Source organism: Kogia breviceps, chromosome 1 (genome assembly GCF_026419965.1).
Source record: "Kogia breviceps isolate mKogBre1 chromosome 1, mKogBre1 haplotype 1, whole genome shotgun sequence".
NCBI classification, from domain to species: domain Eukaryota; kingdom Metazoa; phylum Chordata; class Mammalia; order Artiodactyla; family Physeteridae; genus Kogia; species Kogia breviceps.
In genome coordinates, this window is record NC_081310.1 from 94,252,956 (window position 1) to 94,265,337 (window position 12,382).

The window sequence follows — 12,382 nt, forward strand, 5'->3', positions numbered from 1 at the left end:
CGCCCAGCCCTTCAGGAAAAGGGCGGAGGCATCAGGAAACTCAGGGTTGTGGGCACCGAGGCGGACAGCCTTTCCTGGAGAGGGACATCTGGGGTCCAGCATCTCCGGCCTCACCCCAGAGCCACTTGCTGAACCTGAGCCCACCAAGTCCTTGGTGTCTACGGTTGAAAACCCGGGCAAACTAGAGATTAAGCCATTAAAAAAAAAGTCGAAGTTGTAAATGATGATTTCAGGAAACATCCATAGTCAGTATTAAGGAAAACTGGGTCCCTGGAGCTCTGGAGTGTTTCCCTATGCGCATGCAGCCCCGGGGCTCTCAGGGTCACATGCAGAGGGTCATTATGCTCACAGAATCCTATGGGAATGGACACTAAGGTCCCTCACTCTACCTAGATTCAGTTCAAATGGGAGTCAACCATGTTCTGCTTTTTATATATGGTATGCAATACGAGACACACCTCCCGCTCTAAGAAGAGTAGAGGGTCTCAGGGGACCCCTGGAGTCAGACAAAGTTGAATTCCAGTCCTGACACTCCACTAAATGGTCTCTGGGATCCAGTGGTCCACACACTATACCCTAAAAGCTGGTAGTATTTGGCAAAGAGCTGTGGATTTGGAGTCTAGGATATCAAAGAGCCATAGAAATCATATGAAGGAAAGGCTAAGAAAGGCTTTAAAAAAATAATAAAATAATAAATTTAAATTTTTTAAAAAAAGAAAGGCTTTAAGTCATAGAACAGTATATAAATGTTGTACGGTATTCTGATTATAATAGTGCCCCTCTCTACTAGAGGACCCCCCCACATACACACACGTGAATTTTTTTTTTTTAATTATTTATTTATTCATTTATTTAATTTTTGGCTGCATTGGGTCTTCATTGCTGTGCGCAACTTTCTCTAGTTGAGATGAGCGGGGGCTACTCTCCGTTGGGGTCCGTGGGCTTCTCATTGCGGTGGCTTCTCTTGTTGCAGAGCACAGGCTCTAGGTGCGCAGGCTTCAGTAGTTGTGGCATGTGGGCTCTAGAGTACAGGCTCAGTAGCTGTGGCGCATGGGCTTAGTTGCTCTGCAGCCTGTGGGATCTTCCCGGACCAGGGCTCGAATCAGTGTCCCCTGCATTGGAAGGCGGATTCCTAACCACTGCGCCACCAGGGAAGCCCCCCACATATGAATTTAAATATCAATATTGTTTCCTCTGGTCAATATGAGCAATACTACTTTATTAGGAGTCCCTTAACATCAGGCTTTCCTCCCTTTATTTAGCTGCCAAATATATTTGTTGTCATCTCTTTGGATGTGACATTGTCCTGAAGTTCTAAGTTAACTTACTTTCATTGAATTGTTAGGTTTATGGCTTTCTTTTCTTTTCTAAGAGTCACAGAATAAGGGGGAGAAAAAGCAAAAAATGGAAGACCCTATACTGTCCACTTTTGACTGTCTAGATAGAAGGCAAATGCAAACTTAATAGAAAATTTAAATTTTAAAGCAGAAATAGGCATTTTAAAATTTAAAGTGAAGAAAGTTTCATTATTGCACTCCTATCTACCTTTGAAATGGATTTCTACAAAGTCCCTTCTTTTATGAGGGAAAAAGGTATGAAGCTGGAAGCCAAGCATGGTGAAGTTCAGCCATCAGACAGGTGTAGGGAGGGTTCAAGGGGAGGAAAATAAAAGCAATCTTGTGGTAAGAACCTGTGGATCATCATCCTCCACCTTCCTGGGAAAGAACAAACATTCTTATCACGGTGTAGGCTCATGGAGACAATTCCTCAGTTCCCAGGAGAAGCTGAGCTCAGGTAAGCTGGCTGATCTATGACAGCTTCCCCACCTGGGCCATCATGTGAGGGTTCAGAGTTTGCCCCAACCAATGGGATAACTTGGGAAGACACATGGGGACATTTGCTGACAAGGTCCCTAGCTGGCCTCTTGGGTTCTTCCTACTCCGTGCTTTCCCTATTTTACCTTCACTGCTAAGCTTGGCCTCTGGCATAACAACCTATCTAGACCTAGTATCCAGGTTAACTCATGCCAAACTCCAAGGGTACACAAAGAGTGTGGCTTCCTCCCTTAACCCATAACTGGAATGGATGTTAGGCTGGATGGTGTTTAAAACTGGCTTTCTTCTTAGCTCAGGTTGCCAGCAACACAGACGAACGGACTGTTTCCTTGATTTAACCCCCCCTTGTCTCACTCTTCCATCCTCATCCAAAATGACTAAAGCACTTTTGTCAGCTTAACTGCACTTGTTCCTCAAGGTAATTTTAAGGTTGGGTCCTCCAGACAGGTACTGTCATCATCTCTATTTTGATACAGGTGAGGAACTGGAGGTCAAAGAGGTTAGGTGATGTATCTGGGTCACACATCCAAAGGAGGGACAGAGTTGGACCTGGAAGCCAGATTTTGACCCTTAGCCCAAGGGCTCTTATTGGAACAATACCCAGCTGCACTTAATATGGAACAAGTGTGGACATCTATAGACAATGAAGTAACCGGCTTGACCTCTCTGTTATTTTCATGGACTAGATTGATGCTCTCTAAGAGAGGCTAGTGATAAAAAAATATTCTCCTTCAGAAACTTCTTATAGATATCTACCTATTCTAAATAATAATCATGCTGGAAATTGGGAACTTAAGGAAAAACTCCATCAGTACAGAGCAAATTAGGTAAATGTAGTAGTAGTCTGTATTTGTTATTCTTAAAAAACACTAAAAAGTCATTTCCTTATTTCTTTGGGCATTTTCTGGGTAAGAACTGAATACTGTTTATCATACTCTATGTGCTTAATAATTTATTAATATTAGTTGTATTGTTAATTATAGTAAATAGCAGATTGTAAGGAAATTATGCCATTAACCTTCTAGCTAGTATGTCTGAGATTCAGATTTTCTTCATTTTTTTTTCTGTAAGCGTTCCTTGCAGGAGCTTTCTTAAAAATAGGAAAGCTTAGTAAAATATCAGTCTCTGTTTTAGTAGTACCTGGATGGTTACCAAACTGACTATTTAAGAGTTGATTCTGTTGTTTTCGTTTGGTTTGTTTTGTTTTTAGTTTGGTGATGGTAGATAACCAGAGGATCAATTAGCTTTCCAGTAAGTAGCTACCATAACCCTACTCACCCCTCCCCCACGCCCCCCCCCAAAAAAAACCCAGCATGAATCAGCCATTGTTGCACCCTGAGGCTATTAGATAAAGAAGGCTTCTAGAGACTTTCATTCAAAAGAAAAGAAGGAAATTGTTTTCTTCATTAAAAGGGGCTGGTAAAACACTTTTTCAGCAGATCATGTTGGAAGCTAAGGTATTTAAGAGCTAACATATTCTGATAGATAAAACCGTGATATCCAGACACCTGAATTTTGTTCCAAGTGCTATTCTAAAAAAACGATACTCTTGTAGTTTTGCAGAGTTCTTCACTTTTCAGTTTTTGTGAATAATGCTGCCAGGGCATTGAAAAGGCTCAGTCTCTAAGGCCAAACCCAGGTGGGTTAGGTCCATTCACAGCCAAGAAAGTCTTAAAATCCCAGTCACATTGGCAGCCAAATCCAGTTTGAAGCAGTAAGAGAAGAAGGGGGGCTGAAGAGAAGTGCAGGAAGGAGGCTTCAAGTCTAGGATGAAATTGCTTAAACTCAAGCAGGATTTTCTAAGAGAGCTTCTCTTGGGTAGGCTGCTCCCAGAAGGGCCTTTGCCCTGGAACTTGGGACGTCTCCTTTCAGAAAGCGTCCACTTTCTGGGGGCAACTGGAGGGGTAGCTCCAGAAGGTGACCATCTTTAGGACAGTCTGCAGCAGAGTCTCCTCTGTCACAGAAACCTTCAGCTGGCGAGGGTCCTATTTAATTAATGATTGTCACCCCCACTCTTTCCATTCCATCAGGAGCGCCTGACTCCATGGGAGCAGCACAGCTTCTGAAGGTGCCGAGCTTGGGGGAACTGAGGGGGAGGCGTGGGTAGTTTAGGTCCTGGAAAAATCTGGATCACTGTGTTCTATCTGTCTGAAATGGACTTGGAACTCCTCTGCATTATCTGTTGTGTGTTCCCGAGCAGCTGTTGAGCAGCTGCCTCGCTCCACCTCAGCAGTGGGTGAAAAGACTCCACTGTCTGGGGCAGAGCAGAAAGGGGCCCGGGATCCAATGCCCTAAATAAGCATCAGATATTGTGAGTATTTTTATTCACCGTAATGAAGCACATCATTATTAGCCAAGCACTGTGGCTTCCCAGCAGAGAGCAAGTGCGCTTGACAATATCTCCTTCACGTCCAGCCCCTCCTCCCTGTGAGCCCCCATCAAGGGGGGAGGCTGCAGCCCAGCGGGGGATGAAGCGTTTCTCCAGAAAGCTGCCTAGGATGCCTGCAGTGTGCCTCCCCCCGCCACGCCCCACCCCGGCTTCTCATAGACTTGCCATCAACTCGCTGCCAGGTTTTATCTCCTTCCCTTGTTGAGGTTGGGGAGAGATGAAGCTTATACTAAGATCTCATGTTTAGGTAGCAGTTTTCTTAGTAAGAGCAAAATGCTATTGGACCTGATCTGTGGATTTTGTCTTCAGCATATGCCTGCGGAGTAGAAAGAAGGTATTTGTGACCCCCTTTAGTTTTACCACGGGGCAGACTGGAGAGGTTTGCCCAATCGTGATCCTATGCTGGGTTTCTAAGTTCTCTGTACTTTGCAGAGATAATAATGACACAATGTATATGGCCAGACACAAAGATACTAACTCATGTAGTCCTTACCACACCCTCTGAGGTGCTGTCATCCCCATTTCACAAATAGGGAAGACGAGATACAGGGATCTTACATAACTAACCAAGGCCCCAGAGCGATGTGAGTTCCAGTGCAGGATCTGAAAGCAGGCAGTCTGTACTCTTAGCCCAGTGCTACTTTCATGTGAGTGATTTACTCCATGATTAAATCCACCCTTGGACAAATAAAACGAAGTACTGAGTAGTGAAAGGATTTGCCCACATACTCACGGAGGCAGGTCAAAACCCAGGCCTCCCAGCCCCCAGTGTAGACACAGGCCAGTGGATGCATCTGCCTCTGTATCTTTGGCCGGCCAACCTCAAAGGATTTCTTGGAGAAATGAACAGTAAATATGTTATTGTTACTGCATAATTGACAGCTATGAAGGGCTTGGTGCTGTAAAAAACACGGGCAATGCAGTGTTAGCATCAATGGACGTGTTTCCACTGTCAATATTAAGTTGAACCCTTTGAGTCCTTAGTTCTTCAACTCTCACAACATCAAGTTGCCTTTTTTTTGGTTACAATCTTATACAGTTTTACAACATTACTGTGAGTTAACCTGTGAGTAGATATTTTATTGAATGTTCACTAATAAAACCAGACTACAGAGATGATAAGTAATAGTAACTAAGAGAAAGGGCAGTGGTGTTCTGAGGAGCAGTTTCAGGGTCTGGGAAAGAACAGACACCCTGGCCTGGAAGAGGAAGTGTTCAGATCCTGCCTCAGCTGCTGTTTTTTGCTGTGGGCCTTCATCTCTTGGAGCCACCGTTTTCCCAACTGTAAAATAAGGAGGTGGGAAAAATGATCTCCAGTTTCACTTCCAGAGCTGAGAGTGTGTTGGTCTCTAACCTGAGAGTTTTCCTTTCTGCAGGGATAACTCCTGAATCCTCTAATTCATATTTTGATGCAGTTTTTTTTTAACCTATTCCCTTTGTGTTATAGACATAGCAGATCTTCAGAAGACCAGCAAAGGAGGGAGTTCTTACGATAAAACTAGAAGTAGAAATAGATTGATGAGAAATCTTCCAGAAGATTTATCAGAGCTTTTAACTCCATGATTCCACTCTTCGGGCTGTTTATGCTAAATTGAATATTTGGAAGCTTTAACATATCAGAGATAAGGGCAAGACAGAAAGTTCATGCTATATTTGGCCCCAAACTCTCTTTGACTGTTAACATTGGGGTGAAGGGTTGTGAAGTCTGTTTTATACTAGTATTCATGTTCTCATCTTTCATAGTAGTAAAATCATGAAAAATAATTGATCTTGAAAAATCATTAAGAATTTTCTTTTCCCTTTAAAAAAATCCACATCATGGCCAAAAATTATAATCAAATGGGCTGAAAGGGATTTCCAGGCATCATTTATTTTTTCTGATTTGACAAAATGCCACAAGCTAGCTCACTTTCCTTACCTGCATACGTCTCTAGAAAGACCTACACAGCCTCACGTCAAGTGTGCTGAGGCTTGGACCCTCACCACGCCCCATGTCTGTCATCCTGCCATTCCAGGCATGTAATGAGTTCACCACCCACGTGATGAACCTCCTGCGAGAGCAAAGCCGGACCAGGCCCATCTCCCCAAAAGAGATCGAGCGGATGGTCAGTATCATCCATCGCAAGTTCAGCTCCATCCAGATGCAGCTCAAGCAGAGCACGTGTGAGGCCGTCATGATCCTGCGTTCCCGGTTTCTGGATGCGCGGTGAGTCCCCAGGAGGGGTCTGTCCTTTGGGAGAACAACTGATCCAGGGTTGGAATCCACAGCTGGCCCTCTCCAAAGACTCCGTTGTCATCATGTTCAAGGCTAAGCCAATGGTAGCCTGAGAAAGGTTCTTAGGTCAGGGAAAGGAGTGCTGAGAGGGTGGATAACCATTGGTTTTATACAGCTCCAGGAAAATGTGTCATGGAAGGGGATCATTTTTATGGCCACTGCTACTCACTCTTCATGAGAAGCAAGGATGACTTAGCTACAGGGACAGAAAAAGTAGGACTTTTTGTTTTCATACCACTAGGTGTCTCTTTCACAGGAATAGAGCCCATACAGGTCTTACTAGATACTGCAATGACATATTTTCTCCAAGAAAGTTCTGATTGAGAGCTGGGAATCTTTGCCACAGTATATGTAGGCAGAGAGGGCACCCAGTTCGAGTCAACAAATATTTATAACTAGATTACCATGTGTCCTACTCTGGGCTGAGTTTTAGGGGCACAAAGATGAAAAGATGAAGAAGACATGGTCCCTTGGGCATTGAGGGGCAAGGGACTGGTCTGATATGGGCCAGATTTTCAATCAAGATTTGATGTTTTTTCTATCTGACATTAACTCGTGACGTAATTTGTGAGGTCAAAGAATTCAGTTGAAATCACAGATAGAAAGGTCCTTTATGACAAAAACTGAGACTATAGAACAATAATCAGTTCTTGGTCCTCCTACCCTCTAGACCAATGGATTTGTACAAATCCCTTTGATTTCTTTGGCTTCTGTTACCCAGCCTGGAAAATGGTGATATCATATCTTTCATCTACTCTAGGGGAGTATGTTGATCATTGATCTAATAAATAAGTTTTCAGAGTGTGGATATCCTTTGTGATCTACAGTTCATCTTAAATTAGCCATCTTCTATAAATGCAGATTTCATTATTCATTGTTTCAATTCCTGAATATAATCCCAACATATGATTTTTATTATTGAAACATTGGGTATGTCAGGGTCATACACCATTTAATAATCTGTAGTTTTGTTCCTTTTCATTCAGACACCCAAATGCTCTGCTTTTTAAATTTTTTCACCCCGGAAATCATGTATTATTCAGCTCTCTTACCTGTACTTTTTTTCTCTCTTCACAAGTGTGGTCTTTACAGTTCACAGACCTCTTTAAAACTCCCTGGCACCTCCTAAACTCCCTTTTATTCATTGTGTTTTGGGTCACGTGGAATATGAAATAAGAATGCCAGCTAGCAAACTGTATCTCTGGGCTAATAGAATTCCACAGAGCAAGTCAAGAGAAAGTACAAATGAAGAGAGCTGTTCCCAGCAGAGCATGGTGATGAGTGGGGGAAGGTACAGGCCCTCTGAAGCAGGACACTCCCTCCCCCCCATGTGCATCTCCCTCGCCCCGTGGCCTGCTGCCAGCCTGGCTTCTTTAAAGCAGACCGTTCCACACAGTACAAAGTGCAAGTGACTGGTGGCCTATGTCTGGGTCTTTCCCCTGTGCTGTGGCCGCTGCCACTCTGCAAGTGTTGTTTACATCCCCATGGTAACTCCCCTCGTTAAAATGCTGGAGTTGGCATTTATGTTGGCAGATACTGAAAAAAGGAAGAAAAGTTGGGCCCAGACTGGGTGCTTTTCAAGAAAGAAATCAGAGAGAAGGGAGGGGCAGAATCATTTTCTCATAGGATTTCTTCTCTCAGTAATTCTGCTGTGGCCAGCAGAAGGTCAGACTCTAAAAGACACGAAACTAGGCGAGCTTTGTACACAGTTCCTTTCACTTCCACCAGCCTTTGCCTAGATTGTTCCACTTGGCACCAGAAGGACAATCACTGTAAGAGAGGGTCTCTTTCCTGCTTTGGCTGCAACCTTGGAATCATTGCCTCTGAGCCAAGGTTCAAAACTAAAACAACTAACCTTTTGTCTTTGTTATTAGCATTTACTTAGAGGTATGTATATTTATTATCGCTGAAAAAATATGACCCCAAGTGCCAACCCAAGGCTAAGCAAATGGTTTTTCCAGCTAAAAAATAAACGTTTGCCTGGACTTCCTGATTGCGGTAGCTAATATCATTGCTTCTAGTGCTACCTATAATTGGGAAAGCTAGCTAAACACACTTTACTAAGAAAGACACATTCACTGCTGATGTTCGTGTGCTTCTCTACACCATGCATCTGATGGGCAGGGCTTCATCAGAAAAGATTTCATGGAAGACAAAATGCAAGGAGGACTTGATTTAGTAACAGGATTAGTCTTCGTAATGTAATGGGTATGCAGAATTGAATGTTACTGCTTTGTTGTGTAACATTCCTTATATTTTGTGTTGCTGAAGAACAGATTACCACAAATTTAGCAGCTTAGAACAACACACAGTTATTATCTCACAGTTTCGGTTGTTCAGGAGCCTGAGCAAGCTCACTGGGTTCTCTGCTCTAGTCTCACAAAGCTGCAATCCAGGGCTCAGCTGAGGCCATGCTCTCATCCGAAGCTCATTCCAGTAGGGGCATAATTCAGTTCCTTGTGATTGTAGAACTGAGGTCCCCAGATCCTAGAAGCTGCCCCCCTCCATAGGCAGCTTACAAGTTGGCTGCTTGCTTTCTTCCTGGAGAATGTCACCATTTTAAGGCTTTAACCTAATCTCCCGTTTCATTAACACAAAGTCAACTGATTGGTAACTTAATCACAGGAATGATATCCTGTTATTTTCACAGTGCCCCCCAACACATACACTCAAGGGAAAGGGATGTACCCCAGGGTGGAATCTTACATATTTTCTTAGGATTCTGCCTTCCACCCTCCCCAGCTGAGCATTTGGGCCAGGTTTTGTCCACTCAAGTCATATCCTTTTTGTCTTCCTTATAGTGCCAGAAAAGTTTAACTTAAAAATTCCACTCATTCATTCATTCATGCAACATTTATTATTTCAGCTTTATACCAAGCATTGTGCTGTAAAACTTGGTTAGCTTATTGTCAGTACTACAGTAAGTCTTTGAGAGAGAGAACTTGTAAACCCTTTTAATGGTTTTCTAGCAATAGAGTAATTTTATCTTGTTTTTTTAAAATAACATCTTGCTAGAGAAAACAATAAGAACCTAAACACATGGTTGGAAGTACACCTCTGCACTTTACCCTGGTAGATGGAGTTACCTAAAATGATTAGCAAAGAGGACGGTAAGAAAGAGGAAAGGACATCCAATAAGATCTGGCCAAACTGGCACTGTATTTAGACTTATTTACTTCTCTGAGTTTTTACTCTCTGTCAAATGCTATATTAGCCACTGGAATAACAAAGATGAAAAAATGCATGGAAATGTGGGTCCCACCTTCAAGAGCTTATAACCTCCTGGGACAGGTGCTCTTATAACAGCATAAAACTGCACATGATCACAGGAAGTACATCTGCCAAGTTTACCCAAAGGGAAGAGAGAATCGAAAATCAGGGAGAGACAGACAGTGCTGAATCTCAGAGGAGTATGATGTTTAACAAATAGAAGGAATCACAGAAGCAAAGTAAACAACATAATTCAACTTCAATAGGCATTACTTACTGGAATGCATACTATGTGTTGGGCAGAGGGTTTCAAATATGTGTGAAACATGGCTCCTTCCCTCGAGGATTTGCTGTTTAGTTGGGAAGACACATGTAAACTTGTGGCAAATGCTGTGGGAGAGAAATACACAGGGTGGTATGAAAAGGCAAGGGAACATGAACGCCATGAGTGTCTTTGGGGAATGGGGAAGAATATGATGTAGCTGGATGGAATTATGTAGAGCATGTGTAGGATTGGAGGGAAATGAGACACTAGGGAGGGGCTAGATCCACTGAAAGGCCTTAAATGTACCAGCAAAGTTTCAAACTGGTCCTATGAAGCAGCAGAAACTCTCTGAGCTGTTTAAGGAGGGAATATAGTAATTTATAGTGTAAGTTCTCAAGTTGCACTTCTTGGATTCAGATTCTTGCTACAACCCTGACTTTGTGACCCGGGGGTAAATGGCTTATCCTCCCTAAGACTCAGTTTTTGTGTTTCTAAAATGGGGATAATTCTATACAAGAATAAATAAGACAATATATTTTAAAAGTATAGTGTCTGCAGCATACTATTCATACCATAATTCAGCTATAATATAGTAAGGTTCAGTATATTATATATTATTTATTATTATTATTATTATTATTTTCATGATCAGATCCATGGTTTGGAGGAATTCCTCTAGTGATTTTCTTGAAGATGAGCTGAATTCAAAGAAACGGTAGGAGACCACTGTTGAGGTGTGTGCTTCTCAAACTGGGGAAATACAGAATAAGTATGAAAAACCTTCCCCATTTTACTCAAATATTTGGAGGAAAATATTCTTATTTTAAGATAAACATTGGTATGTGATGGAATAGACTACAGCAGGAGGTTGTGAAGCCATTTCGTGGTTTGTTTGTTTGTTTTTTTGGTGGTACGCGGGCCTCTCACTGCTGTGGCTTCTCCCGTTGCGGAGCACAGGCTCCGGACGCGCAGGCTCAGCGGCCATGGCTCACGGGTCCAGCCGCTCCGCGGCACGTGGGATCTTCCCGGACCGGGGCACGAACCCGTGTCCCCTGCATCGGCAGGTGGACTCTCAACCAGTGCTCCACCAGGGAAGCCCTCGTACTTTTGATGGTGTGCACCAAGGCTGTGAGTCCATGCTCTCCTTCCAGGAGGGTTGCTTGTCCATGATTTAGGGAAAGCATCAGTATGGAGTTGCACTGTCTAGTCTGTGGCTTCTTGATTTTTAATTTAAATTAATTAAAATAAAAGTAAATACAATTTAAAACTTGAGCACTCCAGTTATATGAGCCATATTTCAGCAACTCGATAGCCACATGCAGCTGATGGCTACTATATTGGAGAACAGAGAACATTTATTTTCCTCATTGCAGAAAGTGCTGTTGGACAACACTACCAAGACCATTATATGACAGACCGTGGCTCCTCTAAACCCATTTCAAAAATAGCAGTGACACTAAGGATGGAACAAAAGGGATAGATTTGAAAAGTAGAACTGGTAAGACTTGCTCTGGGGACTACCTTCCTCAAATTCCCATTATGCAAGAGCTTTTAATACACGCCTCCCTTTTAGTGGGGCTTTTTAATCCAATCTGCCCAATTTCTGATGCTGGGTGACACAGAAACTCAGCATGATTTGGGAAAGTGACTTAGGCTTGGCATAATCTAGACAGATGTGGTTAATACCTATGGACAGGTAGTGTTTATCCAGTAAGAGAGCAAGAAGAATTGAGAATCACTCCCAGATTCTGGCACATGCTAGGTACTCAGATATTTGAAGGAATAAACGAACAAATGAATGGACGAACAAATTAGCAAATACAATGAACTCTGTATCTATGGTGATGTCATTATATAATATGGAAAAAAAAGAAAATGGAGCTGGTTTGGGTGAAATGTGATGCTAGTCTTAGAAACACAGAGTTTGTTGGAAGTGCCTGGGGTATGCAGTAGTAAGTGGGGCGTTGGCTCTTAAAAGAGGCATTTGGTCAGAGATAACACATTTGGTGATTAGAAACATATGTGCACAGGGCCTATACTCCTCACTCTTGAGTCACTGTGTGATTTGAAAGGTTCCATCCCTAAAATTTAATCAACTTCCACATTTCTTAAGTTTACCTGGATAACTGATGATCAAAGCTTCTGGTTGGCTTGAAATAACAAATGTTAACTCACCGAGCTGAAAACACGTCCAGCCAAAGCAAAGAAACCAGGTGTCTTAGTTCAAATAATCTTATTGTCAGAATTATATTATTTTTACTGGGTTTCTTGAAATTCTGCAAAATCCTAATTCTGGGGCTTCAAAGGCCCTAGACTGAGACAGCCACTGCACAAGGTGATAAATGCATCCATCTGAGTAGGTGAGGCCACCTAAAGGAAGATTGCGCGTCACCAGGAGGAGAGAGCCG

At 42.7% G+C, this 12,382-nt stretch overlaps 1 protein-coding gene across 2 annotated transcripts in view; it reads left to right on the forward strand.

Moving 5' to 3' along the window:
* PBX1 (PBX homeobox 1) overlaps nt 1-12,382 on the forward strand; it is a 279,021-nt gene that overhangs the window by 222,533 nt on the left and 44,106 nt on the right. For both annotated transcript variants that reach the window (XM_059059777.2, XM_059059795.2), the window contains exon 4: nt 6,240-6,430. In XM_059059777.2, coding sequence (XP_058915760.1) covers nt 6,240-6,430 — 191 coding nt within the window. The remainder of the gene's footprint in view (nt 1-6,239; nt 6,431-12,382) is intronic.